General features: G+C 47.5%; 2 protein-coding genes across 2 annotated transcripts in view; one reads left to right on the top strand and one right to left on the bottom strand.

Moving 5' to 3' along the window:
- The first annotated feature begins 569 nt into the window (after positions 1-569).
- POU4F2 (POU class 4 homeobox 2) lies at positions 570-1544 on the top strand. Its single transcript, XM_042828432.1, has one exon. The coding sequence runs from the start codon at positions 570-572 to the stop codon at positions 1542-1544; it is 975 nt and encodes a 324-aa protein (XP_042684366.1).
- Positions 1545-13002: 11458 nt separating this feature from the next.
- The window catches only part of TTC29 (tetratricopeptide repeat domain 29), a 118547-nt gene continuing 107832 nt past the window's right edge, over positions 13003-23717 (bottom strand). Inside the window, exons 11-12 of the mRNA XM_042828428.1 lie at positions 13573-13663; positions 13003-13185 (exon numbers count right to left, since the gene is read on the bottom strand). Coding sequence (XP_042684362.1) covers position 13185; positions 13573-13663 — 92 coding nt within the window. The 3' untranslated portion in view covers positions 13003-13184. The remainder of the gene's footprint in view (positions 13186-13572; positions 13664-23717) is intronic.

Here is a 23717-nt window from a genome sequence, read left to right as displayed (position 1 = left end):
GGCGGCCTCCACGAAACCAAGTACTCGGCCCTGCACAGCGCCTCGCCCTGCCCCTCGGCCGCCGCCCCCGCCGCCAGCTCCCCCGGCGGCGCCGGCACCGGCGGCACAGCCGGACGCGGCTCCGGATCCGGCTCCGGCCCCGGCCCCGGCGGCGGAGGCTCGGGCTCGGGCTCCGGCTCTGGCGGCGGCGGCGCGGAGGCGATGCGGCGGGGCTGTCTGCCCGCCCCTCCGGTAGGTGCCCGCCGCCCGCTTTAAGGGAACCCCCGGCGGCCCCGCGCCCGCTGATGATTTTTTCATGGCCGCGCAGCGAATCGCCCGGCCCGAGCGGTGCGTGCGCGGCTCCCGCCGCCCGTATGAATTTTGATGACCCGGGTGCGGCGTGGCCGGGCGCTGCCGCGCGTCCGTGTGCAAGCTCCTCGCGTTCCTCTCCCCCCTTTGCTCTCTCCCTCTCTCTCTCTGTCCTTTTTTTTTTTTTTTTTTTTTTTCGCCGGGATTTCTCTCTTAACATGCGGGGAAGGTCGTAGCGGCGCGGCGGAGCGCGCGGGGAGGCGAATTCCCCGCTGAGCGTTATGTGCGCCTTCTATTTGCAATTGCAGAGCAATATATTCGGCGGTCTGGACGAGAGCCTGCTGGCCCGCGCCGAAGCCCTGGCAGCCGTGGACATCGTCTCTCCCGGCAAGAGCCACCACCCGCACCCGCCGCACCACAGCCCCTTCAAGCCGGACGCCACGTACCACACCATGAACGCCATCCCCTGCACGTCGGCCGCCTCCTCCTCGTCGGTGCCCATCTCGCACCCGTCCGCGCTGGCGGGCGCCCACCACCACCACCATCACCACCACCACCACCACCACCCGCAGCCGCACCAGGCGCTGGAGGGGGAACTCTTGGAGCACCTGACGCCGGGGCTGGCGCTGGGCGCCATGGCGGCCCCCGACGGCGCCGTCGTCTCCTCGGCGCCGGGCCACGCTCCGCACATGGCGGGGATGGCACCCATGCACCCCGCGGCGCTGGGCATGGCCCACGCGCACGGGCTGCCGGCCCACATGGGCTGCGTGAGCGACGTGGACGCCGACCCGCGCGACCTGGAGGCGTTCGCCGAGCGCTTCAAGCAGCGCCGCATCAAGCTGGGGGTCACCCAGGCCGACGTGGGCTCGGCGCTGGCCAACCTGAAGATCCCGGGCGTGGGCTCGCTCAGCCAGAGCACCATCTGCCGCTTCGAGTCGCTGACGCTGTCGCACAACAACATGATCGCCCTCAAGCCCATCCTGCAGGCCTGGCTGGAGGAGGCCGAGAAGTCGCACCGCGAGAAGCTGGCCAAGCCCGAGCTCTTCAGCGGCGCCGAGAAGAAGCGCAAGCGGACCTCCATCGCCGCCCCCGAGAAGCGCTCGCTCGAGGCCTATTTCGCGCTGCAGCCGCGACCCTCCTCCGAGAAGATCGCCGCCATCGCCGAGAAGCTCGACCTCAAGAAGAACGTGGTGCGCGTCTGGTTCTGCAACCAGCGCCAGAAGCAGAAGCGCATGAAGTACTCCGCGGGCATCTGAGCGCGCCCCTGCTCTGCGGCTCCGCGGGACGAGGAGAGGAGGAGAGGGGGAGGCGGCCGCCGGGCCGCAGCCGGAGGTACCGCGGGTTCGCCCCGCCGCGCCCGGGGCCTCGGGACGGGGACTGTCGGCGGGAGCCGCGAGAGACGTCTCTAAAGTATTTTCATTTAGATAAGAATAATAATGATAAAAAGAAAAAAAAAACAAAAAAAACACAAAGGCAGGCTTTTCTGCGTTTACACTGCGAATTATAAATATATATATATATTTTTACTGTGGTTCCTGCCCCCGCCTGCCCCGAAGTTGTGACGCTGAGAGAAGAGCCGCTCCGCCGCTCCTCGGAGCCGCCGGTAGATTGCCGCCCGACAACCCCTGTAAATTATTGATTTCTCTCGCTGGCAACTTCATTCCGTCCTCATTCCAATTAATTACACCTCCTCCATCTAAGTCTTGAGAACAGTGGAAAAAAAAAAAAAAAAAAAAAGGAAAAAAAAGAAAAAAAATTTGCTTAGTGAGAATCAAACATTTTGTGTTGGTAGCATCGATGAACGTGAGCTTTCCTCCCCCGCCCTCCCCTCTGTAAATTCCCACCCGAGGTTCCGCTTTGGTTCTCCGCGGGCGGCCGTCCCCGCAGTGCCGTGCGGGCTCGGTCCCGTCCGAGTACCCGCGGAGCTCTGCTCCGCGCATCGCATTGCATCGCGGCGGTGCTCGCCCGGCTCGCTCCCACGTATCGATTTCCCTATTTCTTTGCTCCGCCGGTCGGTTCGGTATTTGTTTATTTACCTATCGCCTTTCATCGCAATGCTTTTACACGGAGGAAAGCCCCCTTTTTTTCCGGAGGTCTCTTTGGAGCAAAGCCGCGGGTCCGTTGGCACGGAGGGCAGCGAGCAGCGCCCTCTCACCCTGCCCCGGCCCCGCATCGCCTGCGGGGAGCGCCCGTGGATCGGGGCCGCTCGGAGCCCCGCGTTGTGTACACTCCCCGCTTTCGTTGGCTGTTTATTTTGATTTATTTATTTATTTATTTGTTAATAGGAGGTTTATTTATTCTAGTAATGTACCGAGTTATTTTTCAATGGTGTTGGATCGTCTTTCATTAAAAAAAAAAAAAAAAAAAAAAAAAAAAAAAAAAAAGACGCTCGCGTTTTGTTCCTTGGAGCGAAGCGGGCGCTGCTCGGCTTCTTCCCCCGTCACCGTTCGGCCCGGCAGCACCGCGGACAGCTCCGCACCGAGGGGGAGAGCGGGGAGAGGGAGCGCTTTCTGGCGGCTCAGTGAGAAAGAGGGAAAAAAAACAAAACAACAAAACGATTAAAAAAAAAAAAGGGGGAAAAAAAAAAAAAAAAAAAAAAAAAGAAAATGGAACGGAAAAGAAAGGAAACAAACAAAAAAAAAAAATGGAGAGAAACAGAAAGGAAAGAAAAAAGAAAGAAAAAGAAACAAAGTGGTTTCGCCCCGCGGTGCTCGCAAGAGCCGGGAGATCAGGCACAAACCGCCATGAAATATTCATCTCTCCGCTCCCCGCCGGGTCCTGCTGCACGGCCACGGGCACTGCCAGGGGGCCCTGAGCCCCCGCCCCGCCCCGCTCCCCCCGTGCCCGCCCGCCCCGAGGGTTCCCGGGGTCGGGGGGCGGAGGCGGAGGGCCTGGGGCTGCCCCCGCCGGACGACGAGCCCCGGAGGGCCTGGGGTGGGGTGACCGGAACCGCGCCGTAGGAGTCGGCAGAAAGCCCCCGGATTGTCTCCAAATTGTCCCCAAAATCGTTCGCAAAGCGTCCGCACGGCGCGGACCGCGCAGCCCCCGAACATCCGCCTCGCCCTCCTAAATGAGCCATTCACTTAAAGGCTATTAGGGGCGAATTAATAAATTACACAGCGAATTATTAAATCCAGATAATTACGAGGAATAAGTAAGTAATCATTAGTTATCTCAGCTAATTACTGTGGGTCAGAGCGAGCGGGAGTGTGAAATCCTCCTCGGGAATTGAAATTAACTCTGCGCAGCGCGTCCCTGCGTGACAGCCCGGCTGCGGGCACAGCTCCCGCAGTTCCTGCTCCCCGACTCGGAGAGAAGGGAAACGCCGTAAGGCGGCGGTGCGCTGGCGGAGCACCGCTCGGAGAGCGGCCGCGGTGGGTTTGGGTTTTACCTTTCGCTGCCCGGGGATGAGCTCAGCGCTCTCCCACGTGAAAACCGGGGCCCGGGGCTCCGTCCCGCGCAGGCTGGGGAGATGTGGGAGGAGGGGAGGAGGAGGGCAGCGAGGCTGAGGGCCGCGGGCGCTTTGTTTTGGGAGACAATGCCCCCGACGAGCCCCTGCCCTCCCTCCGGGCTTCCACCAGCTCTCTCCGCGGCCGCCCCCTCCTCCCTCCTCTGCCCCCGTTTCCTCCGGGTGCAGCTTTGGTGGCGGCTGGGGCTGCCCCTGCGGGGCCTCTGCGTGCGCGGGGTGGGAGAGAACCGCGCTCCTCCGCCTTTATCCGCCGCGCGGAGGCGGGCAGCCTCCCCGGTCCCCTCGCCCCAGCCCGGGATGGTGATTAAACATTAATGACGCCGGGGAGTAGCGGGGCTCAGGCTGGGGACGGCGGCACGGAATATTTAAACTGTACGCTCACACCGAGTGTCTGTCTTCAAAGACGTGACTGCTTTTAATCTCGAATTAGAAAACCACGGACCCGAAATTAAATAGCGGCCCCCTCCCCCTCCCCCCCCCCCCCCCCCTCCCTGCCCTGCACCGCTCGCACTCCACGCGCCTCTCGGGGCTCCAGTTACACCGCTGTCAATATCGGATGGCTGCGATAGGGTGCGGGATTGCGGGGCTCGGGGATTTTTTCTTTTTCCTTTTTTTTTTTTTTTTTTTTTTTTTTTTTTTTAATAGGGTTAATGCAATATTAATTGCTCGGAGCTGCTATAAGAACGCGCCGCGTTTTCCCAGGAACAAATCGATGGAGCACGGCGCGGCGCGGCGGGAGGAGGCGGAGGCGCGGCCCCGGGGCCGCCCGGGTGAGTACCGACCCCGTCGGGGCTGAGCGCGGAGCGGGGCGGTGCGGAGGAGGCCGGGGAGCGGGGCTGTGGGACGGGGCTGCGTGTGTGCGCGAAGGTTTTGCTCTCTAAATCCCCGCCCCGGCGGGTGCGGGAGACGGGGTGGAGGTGCGACGCCCCCCCTTTGTTGTCGCTGTTGTTCTGCCAGGTGACCCCCCGCGGTGCTCGCAGCGCAGCGCAGGAGGGAGCCGGCCCTGTCTCGGCGCGCCCCGCACAGGTAACGCTGCTCGGGAGGCCGGGCTGGGGGGGGGGGATCCCCGAGGAACCCGCGCGTGGTTGTGGTCGGATCCCCCTTCCGGACGGGTGTGGGCTGGAGTCGAGCCCCGCCGTCACTGGTTGAAAAAAAAAAAAAACAAAAACAAAAACAAAAACCACAACCCAAATAACGAAAAAAGAAAAAAAAGAAAAAAGAAGAAAAAAAAAAGGATCCCATTCCCAACTCAATCCCAGCTCCGGGCGGAAAGCGGCGCGCTCTGAAAAGGCGCTGGGAGGGCTGCACGGCTCCATCCCGCAGCTCCTGCCCTGAGCATATCCTAGCTCGCAGCTGTGCCCGGCCCGGCTGCTGCCTCCCTCCTCCTCCTCCTCTTCCTCGTCCCGCAGCCCCGCTGTGACGCCGGGCGCGCTCGGGAAGGAAGCGGGCGCGGGGCGCGGGACACGCGCAATCTGCGCGCTCCGTCCGGCGGCCTCGGCGTTCGGCACCGCCTCGCCTCCCCGTTTGTGCAGAGCGGGATCATTTACATAAAGTCCTTAAGGCAAATAACTGTTGGGGCTCTAATTTATATCTGATCGAAAATTAGCCGTCATTATGCGCTCCATTAGCAGCGTCTTTAATGTGCTTCTAAGCACCATTTGTCAAGCGGCTTGTTAATATCCTTCAAGTCTTTAAAGTCGAGAGCTCATTAAAGAGTGCGCTCTGTTATTGATGTAATTTAGATGAGTTCGGAGGAGCAGCGCCGCGGACAACCTGGGGGAGCGGCAGCAGCAGGGCCCCCCCCACCCCCCCGCGGCTGCGCCCCTCACGGCGCGGGGCGGAGCGGGGACTCTCCCGGCCCGGGCGCGGCGACCTCTCTCCGGTACGGATGGGCACGGTCGCGATCCTCCCCCCCGCCCCGCGCCGTCGCCCTCGGGCGGGAACCGTACAGCGGTAATGAGAGCGCCAGGGGCGGGCGTCATTAACGGGGAGGCGGCGGGAAGCCACCCGCGGCCACCGGGTGCCGATCCCAGCGTGCTGCCGCGGGGCGGGGGCACCCGGCTCCGGCCCCTTCCTCCCCGCGGTGACCCCGTGCTGCAGACGGTCACACCGCCGACCCGCGGAGCGGCCCCGGGCGGACACTGCGGGGCCGGGGCCGGGGCCGGCGCCCGCCGCGCTCGCTGGGATGTGGGGATTGGGATTCATCCGGAGACAACTGTTCGGATGTTCTCACGGAATACGCAGGTCTGTGTTATGCTCAGTTCGACGGCTGGAGGTGTAGAATCCGATCCTTGCCTCTCTGTTTCAGAGACGTTTAGTCTCGAGCGCTTTGATCCAAAAGCTCAACTTGTTGTGGCATATTTAAGTGTCCGACATTTTCCTTCGCTCCTTTATTTCTTTATTTTTGCAAAACACAGTCATTATGAGGTTCTGGGAAAGAAAACGTGCCGTGTGCAGCAATGGGCCCTCAAGTTGCAGGCTCCAAGAGCAGGGGCAGCGCACGGAAAGGGACTGATTCGTTGAAGCGTGTGTGTGTGTTTGATACAGTGTGCCAAGGGCTCTCAGTGGTACCAGAGTGCCACTTGGTGTGGCTGCACACAAAGCAGCCAAGAGGCTGGCCAACGCTGCTGGCCACCTTCCAGCAATTGAATTGCTGCTGCTGGGGTTGGATGAGGAGCTGGAGCGAAGCACCAGCCGAGCAACTGGAGCAGGGGTCCACTCTGCCATCAGCACCTGCAGAAAGCTGAGCCTCGTGGTGTGCTTGAATCTTCCTCCCAGGACACAGGCAGTTGGATATGCTCAGCACACACCGCCTCGTCCCAACCTGCCCCAAGGAAGGGCAGTTCTCCCAGCCGTAGCACATCCTGCCCAGGTGGCTGCAGCAGGAAGGCTGAGCAGCGGTGGGTTCATGGCTTTTAGCTGGGTTCTGTGGTGTCAAATCAGGCACAAAGTCTGACTGATGCTTTTCCCGAGGATGGAGCATTAATAAAACCTCTTGCCTGGGGCAGGTGTGCATGTGATTTTCTGCCTTGTCCCTTGTGTGGGATGCACATGGAGTCTGCCCCTCTGTCAGCTGCCTTGCTGCACACCATCTATGGGGATGTCCTCCTGTTTAAGCCCTTTCCCCTCTGCTCCATTGGTTTCATGGAGCTAGGTTTCAAATGCATGCTGGGGAGGCACAGAGATGCATGGCCACAGCCCCCAGTGTGACTCCCGGGCCCATCACAAGGCCCCGAACAAGAAGCACTAACACTGACCGCTCCATCCTGTCCCTGGCCTCCCTTCTTCCTTCCTCACCTTCCATATAGCCCCCCTTTGCCTGTGGGCTCTGCCTTTGCCCACAAGACCTAGCTGCTGGTGTCAGCTGCTGGGCCTCGCTGGGAAGTAGCCTGACCAGAGGAAAAGGCACTGACTCTGTGCTTTATGCTGGCCGGTCCTTAAACTGCCAAAGAATCTAAAAAAAAATCATCAAGGTTGGAAAAGACCACTATGACCACCTAGTCCAACCACCAACCCATCCCCATCATGCCATGACCATGTCCCTCAGTACCACATCCACATGTTTCTTAAGTCTCTCCAGGGACAGTGACTCCACCACCTCCCTGGGCAGCCTGTTCCAATGCTTTACCACTTTTTCTGTGAGTAAATGTTTCCTAATATCCAGCTGGATCCTCCCCTCGTGCAGCATGAAAACGTTGCCTCTCATCCTATTGCCGTACCCTGGGAGAAGAGGCCGACCCCCACTTCACCACAACCTCCTTTCAGGCAGTTGTAAAGAATGATAAGGCCTCCCCTCAGCCTCCTTTTCTCCATACTGAATAATCCCAGCTTCCTCAGTCACTTCTCATAAGGCTTGTGCTTAAGATGCTTCACAACTTCATTGCCCTCCTCTGGATAAACTCCAGGGCCTCAATATCTTTCTTGTAGTGTCCCAGGTTGGGTAAAGAAAGAAGGAAGCCCTTTAGCACATGACGGTGTGCTGCACTGAAGGAGGAAACCCACCTGCAAGGACAAGAAGAAGGAGCAACACAGCTATTTGAGTGGCGTGTTGCCAACTCCAGCTTCCACGAAGAAGGTGCTGCCCCGTCTTTCCTCACATCACTCAAAGACCACATCAGCTGCAATTACCCATCTAAACTAAATACATGGGATTGTGGCCTTCTCCATATCGCATCTGTGTGGCGAGTTTTTCCGTTGTGCATCATTCAGTCATGTTGGGACAATTTGCTCAATAATGTAGAAGCACTTCATCACAGAACAGCATTTGAGGTGATTTACGGTTTGGTCTTTCAGCAGCGCACCTGTAAATTGCTATAAATAACGCTAAACCCTATTAAAGAGACATCAGGGTGCCCTCCAGTTAATGGGGAGGCAGTTGTGCATGATCTTGGATGAGAGCATCACTGGTTTATGGCTGATATTCAGCTCTGTGAGCGTGCCCCTTAAGCAGACCTGGCGGTGAAGGTCCTGGTTTCTGAAGGGCAGAACCTGCAGGCGTTCAGCTGCACCCTGCTATACAGGGATCGATGGCATCCTGGGCTCCGTGCCTTCATTTTTCTGAGGGCATAATGTAACTTGTACTAATCAGTTGCCTGCAGCAAAGCTTAATTACAAGTAGCTCAGCACAGATGATCTTCTCAGCTCTACCAAGTCTTCATTCAGCACCATGCGAGATTACAGCGAAGGAAGGATACAAAGATATGCAGGTAGACCGAAATCCCACTTAATGCAGAGCAAATTCATCCCCAAAGGCTTTCTACAACTGAAAGCCAGTGGGCAAACAGCTAGGAAAATCAGCACAGCTAAACAGAGCAGGTCCACCTCCCATATGCATGCAGCCAGCGAGTTGTGTCCCTTCTCAGCAGTATGGAACAGTTTCACCTTTCCTAGCAACACAACAGCCCAAACGTCTTTTTTTAAATGCAGCAGTAGCAGATGTGAGTAAGTGTGAAGAGAGGATTGGGCTCCTGACCAGCCACGACAAAACAGAAAAAAAGTGTGGGAGGGACTTGGTCCAGAAATAGGTGATCGCTATGCAGGGATGCAAAAGGACAGCCAGAGATGGCAGAACCACTTTAAACTAAAAACAAACTTACTTGGCTCACAGAACGCTTATGAATACTTGCATGCTGTAGGTGTCGAATATAACTGAGAGGGAGAAATTCAGAATCCCTGAATACAAACATCTGTGACAGGGAGGCTGAATTTGTGACGGGGAACACGGCATGCAGTGAGTCCAGGCCCCTTCCACCCTGCCACGGCTGTCACTTTGGGGTGGAAGCCCACTTCAGTCCTGACAGGCTCATTGCATGCAGCTCAGGAGCCTGCCCTTGCTTTCACTGCTCCCCCAGCTGATGAAGACCACGACATATTTCCAGCATCTTTTTCCTTTGAAAACAAAGAGTCAACTCAGCTCCCACTCCCAGTCCTGAAGATATTTCACTCCTGTCTGATATTAAGAAATGTGCAACAGGGACTGCAGAAATGAATCACATCATCTGATGGTGAGATTAAACCCAGCAGCTTTCGGGGGAAACGGATCGTCTCACTGATGGAAACACAGCAGCTCCCTACAGCAGGATGAAGGACTTGGGAAGAACGCAGGCGGTGACTAAAGAAAGCATGCTTTTTGCAAATATGTTTGTTTAGCTTCCTATTCTTTTATTTCAGACACACTCTCAGCTTAGTTTTTATCTCCTTTGGCAGAGATGGATTCGAAAGCAATTCTCTAGGCAGGTTCCACAGTCCTGTGATTCTAAGCGCAGGAAGAAAGAGGAAAAAACCTACGAACCGAATCAGGCGAGTGGCTACAACCAGCAGCACCTACAGCAGCCAGCAGCTGGATGCTGCTGTTAGTGCTGCATTTCAGAAAGACAGGAAGGATTCAAGGTGCCATAAATACTGGCATCTTTCTGCACGACCGTCCCCATCTCAGGCAGTTGTTCAACCGTTTCTGCCAAACGCAGTGCGAAATGCAAATGCTCTGGTGACAGTGCTCTGCCACAACAGAGGCTGGAAGGGGCGATGTAAATGCAAAAGCTCTCATTCATCAAATATCTAATACAGAGCTCCACTGAGAGCATGGTAGCTTGGTGGATGTAAAAGCTCTCTGCAGTTCAGAACGTTAAAGTTGAAGGGGCTGTTGTGATAGAGCAGGAGTCAGAAGTCAGGTGATCCTGAACTTCCCTTATCACAAACACTTTTCATCTGCACTGTGAGCACGGCACCAGCTGACCTGCCCAGAGAGCACACAGTGATGTCGTGTGGAAAGAGAGCAGCTGATTTCCTGATTCAGCCGTGCCGAAGAGCTGGGAGGCAGAGAGCTCTTAGGAAAGAGAACGGGAGAAAATAACAGCAGACACTGTGCTTTGGGGAGAGCTCCTGCAGGATGTTTTTAGAAACGTAGCTAAGTCCAGATTCAAGTAATCCAATTGCCAACAGAGATCCTGCGGCCAGATGGAGCAATGCGTCCTCAAGTCCCTCAGGAAGATGGGGCTGCAATGCTCTGCGACAGAATAGGTCAGTGCTGGGGGTAGCAGCCTTTCAGAGGTGCTGTACCTCTTCATATGAGATTGTTCAGTCATGAAGGCTGGTATTTCAAGAAGCTACCTCCCAGGGACAAGGCCTACCTCTCAGTTTAAAGCTGAGCAGGAGCCAGGAGCTGTTGTTGCTCTCCTCCGAAGAGCGGCAAGTCCCCAGGCCAGATCCTGGGTCTTCCACATGCTGCGGAAGATCTGTTTTTTGCTGTCTTTCTGTCTCCCCATACTGCAGATGGCCCAGCTACAGAGCTGTCATGGAGACTGGATGGCTGCTAGAACTTCACACTTTTTCCCCTCTGTCCGACTACAAAGAACGGAGCGATTCTTCCAGGGCTGCACACTCACACCACCTACCAGAGTCTTCAGGTAGGGACTTGCTGTGCTTAGGTCTCACCCGGATCAGCCGTGCCTGGAAACTGCTCTAGTCTCAAGGCTGCCTGACACATCTGTGTCAAAAGAGGACTCAGACATGGAAATATTCATTAACATGTTTTATTTGCCTTCAAGAAGCAGTACATAAATTCTATTCACCCAGGGGCATAAGTGTGAAAAACATAGAGGTATTATAGAGATACACTATCAAACAAGACACTGTTTTAGAAAAAGAATACTTCAAGACATACCTTATTAATGGTTAGAAAACACGCTTTTCATAATTATTAACACAATCCTTCCTGAGGACAACCTTTCCCTCTGCTAGGAATCACTAGCCAATGCCATCAGATACACGCACAGTGAAACCTACCAAAATCCAAATCCAAAAGCAGCCTTCATTTCCAGGTCTCAGAAACCATACCTCATTAGACGGATTTCAAACGCATCAACATTACCGCTTCAGAACAGTTCAGAGACTGATCTGCTACAATACGTTTGGCAAGTCTTTGTTTCGATTCAGTCTGCAAGGAGCAGAATGGCCACGCGCTGCCCAGACAGCTACTTGTCAGACAAAGTTCCTGGGAAGGGTTCCTGAGCAGGGTTATACAGCTCAATAAACATTTCTGCTGGAGCATCCTGGCTCAGGAGAACAAGCTTGCCGTTGCATCACTACAGGATGGTAGATGTCCCCTTACTTTAATTAAAAACTTTACGACTAACAGCACTTCTTATGAAGTATGGGAGAGCTAATGCTTTAGAATTTAGAGGATGAATTCTGTGACCATTTCCTCACAAGTGTATACAAGTTATCACTGAGCAACGAGTTGAGATTAGAGAAGTTCAGTGACGATTAGATGCTGTTTGAGCTGCATAACAAGTGTCTGGGACACGTACAAACAACGTTCAGTTGTAAAAATGTGCATGAGGTCTGAAACATAAGAATTTAGAAACTTGTCCTTGAAAAACTGATAAGCAGCTTTTCTAGAATGTCAACTTTTCTTAAGAGAATTTACATGTATGTTTTTTCCACTATCAATGATAAATTCACATACCTCATTTTTTTCTAGCAACTTTCTCATGAAAGAAATTACTAATTTCTAAAATTAGTAGCCTCTTAAAGCAGCCCTTTTATGACTAGAAAAGTTTACAGATTAATGTGACTCTCAGATGTTATTTCCAGTCTCTGTGTGGGTTCTTTTTTTTTCTGTTTTTTTTTTTTTTTGTATGAATAGGATTAAAATATAATGACTAAACTGTATACTGCTACTGTTTATGTTTATTTCATGGTCCTGTTTTCCTTCCTTGCCTCAACTCTTTCAGTTTTTTAAACACTGACTAAGCATATTCGTATGTTTATACATGTGCGTAGGTATGTAGGAAAATTCCTATACAAATTCTCAGCCTTCTGAAAACATTCTAAATGAAAACTGGTAATAAGCCTGGTATTTAGTCAATGAAGACCTCTAAGTAAAAGAATAAAATTAGAATCAGGTATTTATGCTTCCATCGATCAAAAATGGTCAAATGTGAGCTAGATAATGGTATATTTTTCCCCACTCCTTTAGAGGCAAAACCCTTTTGTCACATGTCAATCAGTTACTCAGATTGCAACGCTGAAGAAAACCAATGAATTGAGTTATTACTATGGCAAAAGCTATTGCTTACTTAAAGACCATCACAGAAACTGACTACAGATCCAATGGAGCTTGCTTCAAACTCTGACTCTGGAAACCTCTGTTTAAAGACAGGAGAGGTCAATTATTCGTGTTTATCAAGTTTCAAAGAACAGGTTTTCTAATATGTGAAATTACAAAACCTTGAACCAGTTTTCCTAAATAAAATCTGCAGGTTCCAAAGTCTGCTTTGCCACGAACTTTGCAAGGCAATAGCCACCACCTTCTGTCCCTTCACTGCTCTTGTGGTTAACAGTGACAGCAGCTGAGAAATACCTCTGACACCTGTGAAGAGCATGGGAGTCAGACTTCCGTGGGTCACTAGTGGAACCTGTTGCCTATTCCACTCAGGTCATGGTTGAGCCACAATCGTTAAGCACAGATGCTAAAAATTATGGGAAGCTCCACTGATAAGGCATCAAGGTTCGAGTCTATTTCATCTGAATGGGGCAATAATTTGTGATTAAAAGAAGATATCCAGACATCTAGAAAGTGATCTTCCGGCATACTGAGAACCTTGGGTTCTCAGGCATATAGGATGCCTGGTATCTTAACACTCTGAAAGACAGTAAGTGACACAAACAATAAGCACACTGCTCTACGTTACTCTTTCCTTTCGCGTTTATTTCAGTGACAGTAGCTATTTTTCATATAGACACGGAGCCACACATATGACATTGGTCGTTTAGGGACTTAGAGCTAACATGTATTTATACAACGTGCTCTTACTTAAACAACAAAACTTCCACCAATGTTCTTACTTTGTTGCCCGAGTTTCCAGAGATCTTCCTGAACTCACGACGTTCATCTATCAGCTTCGCTGTAGGTAAGCAGATGTTTTCTACAATAAAAAACAAGAAATAACAAAGAGAAAGTGTCGTAAGTTTATGCATGCTTCTTGATACCTACCTATTTTATATCTGACTTCAGCATCTAGTTAACAGATTTTCTTCTGTCTCAAAGACTTATTTCTGCAAATTAAAAGCAACTACATGATCAAAAGCAATTGAATTCTAAAACCAGGGAAAACAGTAAAAAATAAGAAAAACAAAGTGGAGGAAACACGAATTTGTTTACTTACAAGCAGGAAAAATATTGTTACTTAGTCACAGTACAACAGTTGATGTGCAGTTACTGCCAAAATCCAGTTAAATGTTGGTACCAATGACATTTTGTGAAAAAACACGATATTGTCAAAAAGAACATGGATTAAGAGCAAATACTGTACCAGGAATGATCTGGAATTTGGGTCTCTGGAAGAGATTCACCGGGGCTAGTTTCTGGAGGAGGCTCACATGGGCTTGTTTCTGTATCGAGCTCTGTTATTAAAAACAAAGAAACGAAACTATGCTAGTGTTTCAGGCTCACAACATTCCTATTAACAGTAGGTGCTTAGAAAGTTTATTTCAAAAATATGTAACTGAGTACAAAGTCACAGGAGAGGGTAATCCTAGACAGCAAGTGAGGAGAGCCACGTAAAATACAGACTTTGAATTGCATAACTGATGGGAACTTCTTTTCTTCCGGCACTCCAGAGCATTGGCTTTCAGAGAAGGGCTGGTTTTGTGGAACACGTCCAGGTGGGAACACCTGGAGAGCCAACAACCAAGATGTATCTGGGGGTGACATCAAGGACAGCACTGAAAGGTGGCACGGCAGCCAGAGGACTGTCTAGGGCAAAAGTGAACAGTGCAGAAGGCAGAACAGGGTGAGGAGTTTGGATAAGAAAGGCTGCCATATCTAAGCAGTGTACTCCTAATGGGACGTGGTCAAAACAGCAGCTGGCTGCAAGGCAACTGCTTGACTCCACCATTACTGCCAGCCAGATGCTTCCCTTGATCCCACGGCCTGTGATCCTCAGCCCTTGCTCCATTTCTGCACCGAACTCCCACCCCTGGGCTGAGCTTTCTGCCTTGTTCCCAGAGACCCCCAGCAACACGCCTCCCTCTGCTTAGTTACAGCCACGCCGTCCCAGGGGGACTGGTTCCTGTTTGGGGAACTACTGATGGGTTCACATCCTGAAACAAAGAAAGTGCACGTATATCTAGTCCATAACTGACACATATTCATCGAATTTGTTCAAGAAAGCCTACGGATGAAGGCCCTTTCACAACATTTTGAATCTCTCTGTTTCAGTGCTTCACAGTGTTATAGCTCAGTTTCTTCCCTAATACTGATGAGAAATATTTATTGCAAATAAAGCTGATCTCTCTTCTTGTTCTACTTTTGATAGACGTGAAGGAAAAAGAAACGCTGTTCCCTTTCACAACACCTTATTATTGATTTAAGGACTATTTTCCTTCCTCTAATAATAATAACAATATATTTATTTTCTTTTTAAGGGATAAGCAAATGCAGTCTCCTGAATATTTGCCTTCTAACCTCTGTCCTATCCTTATCTGGATCCTTTGTATTTATCACTACCTTTCTGCAGTGTGGTGTCTAAAACTGGACTCTGCCTTAACAGCCAGTGGTTCCTACATAGCAGCCTAAATTAATTCATTTCCAAAATACTTACACTGTCGCAGTGGAGATAACAAGCAACATTCAATGCAAAGTTTGGAACAGATTTAAACTATGCCTCAAAACTCAACAAAGTTTCTATTTCATCATATCATGGGCTTTTATTATGCATAATTTTTAACTCGAACTTCACCCATACTTGTATGCAAATAAGAATGGGATAAATACATGTATGAAGAACATCTGAGAATTAGCGAAAGTTATCAAACGAAATCTCATTTTGTACCAGGGCAATAGCTTAGAGGTTCACTCAGTATTTAACCACGTAGTTATTTAGGTAACATTTTCTGAAACCACTCCTGAAGTACATCAGTGGAAATACTTTTGCCAGCGTAATATGTGGAAAACAAAATCCAACAAAACACCAAAATCCAATCCAACTGCGTCGAATTCATCAACCAACCAACCAACTCTAACTGAATTCAAGGATCTCTGTATCTCAACCATGAAAGACTGGTGCAAGAGTGGTGGGTAACTTAAACCAAAAATGTGATTACATGTGTACAGGATAGATGTATTCATAATGAAATACACACGAAAGTGCGTCTCTAACAGTGATGCACCTTCCATAAATGGACACATACAAACAGTGGATAGGTGCACGTGATAGACGGGGAATTATAGCATAAATTGCTATTCTCACTCACCCTTCGGCCTTTTGCCTTTGCGCTTGGACCCCAAACTGTTATTGCCTGATTAACAGTTCTACCCTCTCAGCAAATACGAAGCATATCAAGGATAACTGACGGAATACTGAGACATAAATTTTTTCTTTGCAGTTTTCTGCTATTTGGGGACAATAAAAACATCCCATATTCATAATGGTAATACATGTATACCACCACATGTCACACCACCAAGCATTCTCCTTCTACCTCTTTGTGCTGGGAAAAATGCAGAGATAAACATTAATATGTATTAATAGTACGTAGATATAATTAATCATAATGGGATTTTCTTGATACACTATCAGTGCTGTTGATAAAACAGAATTAAAATTATCTGGCCAAATCTTTAGTGCAGCCAGAATTGGCATCTCTGTTGTTTTTGCTGTTTACATGTGTCCATGTAGAGACTGCTATACTTCTGAAACCCTTGTTATTTCATTACGTTCCTAGGAGAACAGCTAAGCAGAACCGTAAGTCCTTTTCAGAATATAATTAGTGAGAAGTCACAGAAAATAATAAAAGCCACAGCTACAAAGACTTAAGCTACAATGATCAACGACTTAGAGGACAGGACATTATAGGCAACGTAATCTCAAAAGCTTATAAAGAAAATGGACAACGCCTGCGTTGCTCATGAGATGAGAAAATACTCAAAACCAGAACTCTACTGAAAAGCTCCACAAACTGATGATGTGAGCTGAAAATTCTTTGAAAAAAGAGAAAGGCAAAATTCTGAGGAGACGACAAGAAAAGCAAGAATGAGAGTAACATGCAGAAGGTGATGCGGAAATCATTTTTCATCACCTCTTCCAAAAAAAGAATGAAGTAAGATATGACAAAAACAGCAGCTGGTGGGCTTGGAGACAGAGTAAGAGTTCCTTGTGCATGGTCGACACATTGATGGAACTCCTTGCTGCAGTGTGCAAAGGATTCCTAATGGCTGTGAGCACAAGTGACATTGCATACAAACAGGAGAAAGTCTATGTCCTGCCCTGCTTATCCCCTGTAGCTCAAGTAACATAAAATATTAAAATACAATGCCTCAAAACTCAGCAACGTGTTTTTTACATATTTATTTAGGTAGGTACGCATGCAACAAAACATTTGCAGATGCTGTTGATGTGAGAGAACTTTTACTATTTTGTATAAGCAAGAGAAGTCATTTGAAGCAATACAGTGTTTTTGTTACATCTCTTTTGCTTTGATACAGTGGATGTCACGTATTCAGGGTCACGATTACCTAACCCTGTATTTTTGTCCCAGAAGGGAGAGAGAGAAAGAAAATTTCACCATACCCTTTATACCTTAGTTGTGATTTGATGGATATGGTACATTATCATGCCAGCGTAATGCAAGTGATGAGCAACGATCCATTATTGTCATTAAAAAATTACTTGCATTTTTAAAGGTCATGCAGCTGTTTTCAGTTACATAATCTGTAGTATGATGTAATGAGGTAGGAATAAAGCTGCAGGAGCAAATAATATGACAGCAACAACACAGGCATGTCCCAGCCTTGTGGAAGGTTTTCCTATTTTTTCTGTCTCGATAAGCCGAGAGTGATGCAATGGCTGTTTTAAGAGTTGTCTGGGCCCACATGTTTAGCCACTCATGCTGACTAGGTTAACTTGAAAGGAAGGCAGTTGTTCTAGGAGGTTTTATGAATATAAAGATTAATGAATTTGTACAATTTGGGCATGCAAAGCATATTTATCAGGCATATTCCATTTAGCATAAGCAGTAAACCATATATAAGGGTTGTGTCAAAGTTTACTGAATAGGACCCTTGGTAGCTAATGCTACATTTCTCCAACAAATCAAAGGTATTGTTCTATGCTCACATGAATATACAGTAGCCATTACCTTAAATTTAAAACTCACTGTGAGCAGCAAACACACTGTGGGGATATGAAGGCCATATTGTATCAGTGGAGTCTGCAGAGATTTTCTTCATATGGCCTCGCCTGGTTGAATTATATGTTGCAGTTGAAAGCTAAAGGGATTACTTTTGAATAGTCATCACAAAGGTTGATTATATTCGTATATCATTTAGCTGGACCCTGCAGGCTATTATTCCATTAGCTGTGCTGGCCCTGCACTGTCAAAAAGTTGATCATATAATGCAAAAAGGTTACATGCTCTGTTAAGGTATGTGAAGCAACTTGAAATAGTAATCTTTAAAGAGCACTGCAGCTTTGTACTTGAAAGTAGATTGCATTTAAAATAAAAACGTGCAAAATGGAATACATACAATAATTCGACCTCTGTTTCCTTTTTTTTCCCCCCTATTTTGAATAGGCCGTGTGTGATTCGAGTAAGCTAATTGTGCAAATAAGATGTTGGCTATAAAGTATTTTTCAGCCTCAGATCCAAAGAACTTCACCTCCATATAGCTGTGTCTTTAAGTGAAACATCTACTGAAATTACATTTCTGATGAAAAAGATTTGCTGATGATGTTTTCCTTGCACATACAAACACACACACACATTCTCTTTCACTGCTTAATAAAATGAATCTTCAGACAGTTCCATTATGTGGATGCCTTAATATTATTTTATGCTAAAACATGGACAGCGCATTAGATTGAAAGCATCTTACTGTTCCACAAGGCAGAGTAATCATGGGCTATCCCTAGACAGTAAATGCTCCCACCGGGGAAACAACGCAAACAGCACAGGCTAATGAATCACAGTCATTATTAATCACAGGCATTTGTAAGAGCCACGTGTAAGAGAGATGAGCTCTCTGGATTAGAAAGGTTAGAAGGTGGGACTGAGAAAAGGACAGATCATCCAATTGCAGTTTAGATTAAGTTCAGGGATGGGCTTTTTGCTTCAGTACAATTGTGCCTGTGCTAGCATCAGCCTTTGCGAGTAGGCACATAGAGAGAAAAAATGTAGTCAGCTTGGTTCACTTGGCTTTCAGATCCTTGCAGGGCAGCTTGGCAAAGATAAATACAGGCATGCAAACAAGACCCTTAGGGCTTATGACCCAGCTAGGAATGAGACCGCTTCTTTTATCAGACAAAGTTGTTTAATTGAGATTGTAAAAGCTAGAGTTGGTCCTCTTTTAGTATACCATATGCATTATTTACAGCAACGAATGAATCTTCATGAGTACAAATGAGAGCTTTGAATGAGCTACAGGAAGCATATTGAACAGGTGTGTTTTTCTGGAAAAAAAAAGGCTTTATAGATGGGTAGTTTAAGAATGAGAAGCAGAATTTATTGTAGGCTATTTTAAAGAGTCTACTTAGACTATGGCAACCTAAGGGAAGGATTTTTATGGTTTGGGTAAGAAATTTAAGTGGGAATGTGATTTTTTTTTTCCCCACCCAATACATTCTGTCATTTACTTCCTTATATTCAGTCATCCTCAGACAGGTTACGCTTTCTCTTATGTGGAAATACAACATAGCGTCATCTTCTTCACAAACCATTTGTTGAGTATAAACTTTAAATAACAACTCTAGCATGTCAGATTTTTTACTTGTAGGCCATCAGAAATGTATTTTCTTAAAGCCAAAATAAGACAGCATATTTTTCCTATATGGATGTTAGAGGTAAGTAGAAATTAGGATGACAGAGAAAAATCATCTTTGGAAAAGTGCCAGCGAGATGATCATTTGAAATGAGGAACTCTCAGAAAAATAGCTGCCAATCTCTAGTTAGTAGTCTTTACCAAATTTTCAAATTTTATATAAAATCCAAACTATGAGCTTAAATTTCGATACAGCATCTCACCTCTGGCTACATTCCAGACCAAATTTGGGAGAAATTAAGGAAGCTGTTTCAGATTTACAATGTTAAAGCCTTCTCAGTCCAAGGCAAAGTTTTCAAAGCAGGGTGAAAGTCTGTCCAGCTGGTTAAACAAAGTTTCCACAGTGCCAAGGAGATTTTCCGGAAGACCAAGAGAAGGACTTCTTTTCTTTCACCCCTCACCCAGAAGTAGAATCAAGATCACAGCTGGAACCCACTTGCTCTCTCCTAAAGACAGGATAAGCCCTGGGACATCCCTGAGACAACAAAGCTCTGAGCAAAGTGAAGGCCCTCGGTCTTGTGGTAGATGCCAACCGAACCCTGCCTGTGCTGAGGAGCTGGCGAGGGAAGAACATAAAGGTAGCACAAAAACACTGCCACTACTTCGATCTCTGCTGAGAATAGTGAGCCACCACCAAAGCGAGAGTCCAAAAGCCACTCAGAACTCCTTATGAAACTTAACCCTTATCTTGCTTGCAGAAGTGGTATTTTACATTCTTGTAGAATTTCTGCCAGCTTTTTTTTTTTTTTTTTTTTTTTTTAAGATATTCCTTTTTACAAAAATGCGCACATCTTAATGATATACACACAGACATTGTAACACACATCTTCAGAGTTATGAATTAAATCTAATCTCACTGCAAAAGGCAAAGAAAAGGTTAGCTGATTAATGTTTTAGACAATATAACAGTTATAACGAAGGAAGTCTATTTGTGTTCAGTATTATGCAGAATTACCACTGCAAAGTTCATTTTAAAGAAAAGCAACGTTCAACAGGTACTCCTTAAAATGAGTAAAATACAATTCAGCATAGATTTCAGACACAGAAATGACTCTAAGATGAAGTCACCCAAGTTCAGTACACTGAGAAATTCTCACTGCCTTCCCTCACACACTTGTTTCAAAGGCCAATTAAAACTGCAAGACAAGGTAGCAGGACAGTTCATGGCTGTGCATTTTGTAAACACCATCTTCTATCCACTGAGCGAAACAGGCTCAGTGTTTAAATCGCTGGTAGTGTGTGATATTTATTTCTGAATATGCAGCCTGATGCATCTTCAAAGGATCTGGCTATCAGAGAGCACCTAGCACCCCCTTCTCTGAAATTCACGCTCCCAAAGGGAGGCAAAAGATTACTTAAACACTTCCTCCTGCTTAATTATGTGTCATTAGCATACTGAAGTTCAAATACAGTTCTGAATGTCTCTGATTAGAGCTATCTAAGATTTCCGTTCTTTTTCCCCTTACCTCTGTATTTTCACGAGTGCTGCATGTAATCTTGCTGAGGAGTTCTTGTTCTGCAGATCTCTTTCCTTACGTTCTAGTTTGGTGCTGCCTCTGAAGGATTACCTGCTCTTCTACAACTATATGTAAGAGTACTTTTTAATGGTTGAGACTTCATTTCAGCACACCAGTGACTGCTCTGCCTAGTGGCTCATGAACTCTTTACCATTTGAGGCCTCAATAAAACACGTTTTTTTTTTCCCCCTCTCTATCTCTATGAGAAACTGTCCTCCAAAAGCTTAACCAAAGATATCTTTTGGGTACAGAAACATGAAGCCAGTGAAGCAGAGAAAATCTAGCAATGCACCTGCTACAGAAAAAGTGGGGATGCCAGGGACACTTTTTTTCTCCCTATTTGGTTTCAGCTTTACATACACTAACTCATCTTAGGCACGAGCACATCCTCTCAGTAGAAAAGTAGGGGAAGCATCTGGATGGGTATGTTTTTTAAAAGAAGATACAAATTCCCTTATGGAAGTATCCACTTTCTTGTTACTGGAGTTTTCTGGAGATAACATCATTCCCTGCAACACCTTAAGTCCTCCTCTAAGACTGACACAAAGTGCTCCTACTTCTCTCTTAAAAAAGTGTCTCTCTACCTTCATGTAAGCAGAAACCCCCACGTAGGTGAAGGCAACCACTAAGCGTACAATGTTCTTGGTGCAGATCAGTGCATGCAAGGGTAGAAATAATTGAATTGCTTCCCCACAAATTCTCCATTATTCTGAGGATGCCCTCAGAAAGGTGTACAACAGCTACTCGTTGTGGAAGCCTTGGCTACCGCCCAGGCAGAGCTGTGCTGCTACGAAGCTACTGAGAAGACAAGGCCCCTCTCCCTTCCTTCTACTCCAGCCCACTACTTTGCCTACTTTCTGAATTTTTCTGGAGGCATTCTTCAGCCTGCTTCCCATGCTGCCCATAAATATCCATCAAACTACCACATTACCCTCATACGCTCTTTTGCAAAAGGCTCCTACAACATAGATATTTTTTAATGCTAATCACACAGCTGTCATCAAGGCAACAGCTTTCTCTGCAGCTGAGCATTGTCACAGTTTCATGCTGCCCTTTGTTTGCAGCATTACTGCAGAATATGCAGCTCAAAAGAAGTCCAACTGGTATCCAGGTCTACAGTACCACTGTACAGTACCACAAATAAGAAATAATGAAGCTGCTCTATAACTTAAAGAAGTTAAGGTCTAGATTTATGCCGAGTCCTTGCATTTATATATGGCAACGTGGATATCACGTATGCGAGATATCTTTCACGTCTGTTTGCACAAAGTGCCCCGTGGACAAAAAACTTTCCCCACCAGCTTTCTTTGCTGATTTTACCAGCAGAGTGAGATCAGGTCTAATTCTCTTTCCCAGGTGTTGGGAACAGCTGGACCAACAAATTGTTGGTCAAAGCAATGTTGAGTGGTGTTTGGTTTCTCTCTCTTACTTTTTGGATTTATGGCCATGTTCTTCCAGATAGCACGGGACAACTTGAAAGGCTTGTCTTCTTATCTGCTTACAGACAAGTAGACATCTTCAGCCTTCAGACCAGTCATCTGGTTCTTTTGATGAGAAATAGATTCACATGAAAAAAAGATTATGCTGAAAAATGGAAATGGATTTTTCTGCTTTATTAGCAGTCAGTATAAGACTTGTGAGCTACTTTGGAAAGTTATACAACCACAGAGATTTTTAAGAATGTGTAAGTAGAAGCTAGAAGTTAAAAATAAATGCTCTGGCTACTCTGGGCCTGATACTCAAGTCAAACAACCCCTGAAGTCAGCACAGTTAGGCCAGCAATGCCAGATTGTTTCAAAACAGATCGTTTTTTAAAAAAGATTTTACTTCAGTAACTTCAAATTCACTCTGAATTACGTCAGTGCAGAGCTTAGAAACATCCACCAGACAAACTCAAGTCCTCCTAAAGTAAAAGATATCACCCTGCCCCTCCAATCTTCGACTTACAAGTGGTGAGACCAGGATGAGAAGCACTGAGTGACGCTTGCTGCATGGCAGAGACTTAGAGCTGCTGTGCGGAAAAATGGGTGGAGGGAGAACAGAGACAGATAAACAAATTTCATCCAGACCTTTCCCCCAAAATCACAGTGCAAAGGGAGAAGAGGAAATCAGTTATTTCTCTTTTGCTGCCATAGTCAGACTGTTAAGAGAAAGGTTTCACTGACAGCCCGATTGCTCTCTAAGGCATTGGTGGAAGTAGTGGCAGACACCACTTCATTTGCCATTCCTGCCAGTTTGAAGTGCCTTCCTAGAGTGTGTCATACAAATCATAAAAGGCCACCAGCTCAGGTTTAAGAAAGGAATTTTTCCCCATGGAACAGATCTGAGATGGACTCTCGTGGAATTTTTTCTCATTTATTTATTTATTTCTCCTGGTAACTGCTCTCACAATGAAATGAAATTTTGTAATAGATCATTTCTGCAACACTAAATAAAGTGAACGTGGTACTTGAGACGATCCCAACCTACTATAGTTCTGGGAACCCCCTGCCTGTGCCATCATACCCTTCCTGGGGCAGAGTGAGGCACCTCCAGAGATCACCATTTCAGCATACACAGAAGAGTGAGGAGGTCACAACAAGGCTGCAAAGCAGGCAGCAGTGGGTTGGCAGCTTTGGAGAAGTTTTCTTGCCTGACTGCAAAGCTCTCTGGCAAGGTGCTTGCCGTGGCTCTACTTAATTCTTAATCTTTGCTTCTCTGTTTAATTCCTAGCTGCTTGGAAGGCCTGTTGTAACAAAGCAGCTAAAAAAACATCTGTGTGTACTGTTGGGCCTCCCCAAAGAGCACTAACTTGACACGTGGGCCATGACAGCTGGGCTTGGACTACTAAGAAACCTAATCCAGGGTTTCCATCATCTCAGTTGTTGCCTTTCTTTCATTAGTGTTTGACTCAGCCCCTAATGGATTCAGCTTTATAAGATCAGAAAAGAGGAAAGAAAGCAATTTATTCATGTTTCACTAGAGCTCACAAAAGACATGAAATTTCTCTAAAAATGCAAATTATTTTGTGCCACACAAGTGAGACTGGGCAGCTAAAGCTCTTAGAGGAAGGCTCTTTCCCAGGGCTAATGTTTTTATACCCTGTGATTGAACAAATCAATTTCTTTATTATCACATCTCTCTT

This window comes from Centrocercus urophasianus, unplaced genomic scaffold (genome assembly GCF_019232065.1).
Source record: "Centrocercus urophasianus isolate 14NV4802_14NV808 unplaced genomic scaffold, USGS_Curo_1.0 seq_3, whole genome shotgun sequence".
Lineage (NCBI taxonomy): Eukaryota > Metazoa > Chordata > Aves > Galliformes > Phasianidae > Centrocercus > Centrocercus urophasianus.
The sequence above is the reverse complement of the archived record's forward strand: the minus strand, read 5'-3'. Positions and strand labels throughout refer to the sequence as shown.

What these genes read in the sequence shown, in the direction of transcription:
- POU4F2 (XM_042828432.1), top strand. Translation starts at nt 570, where the DNA reads ATGTGCGCCTTCTATTTGCAATTGCAGAGCAATATATTCGGCGGTCTG.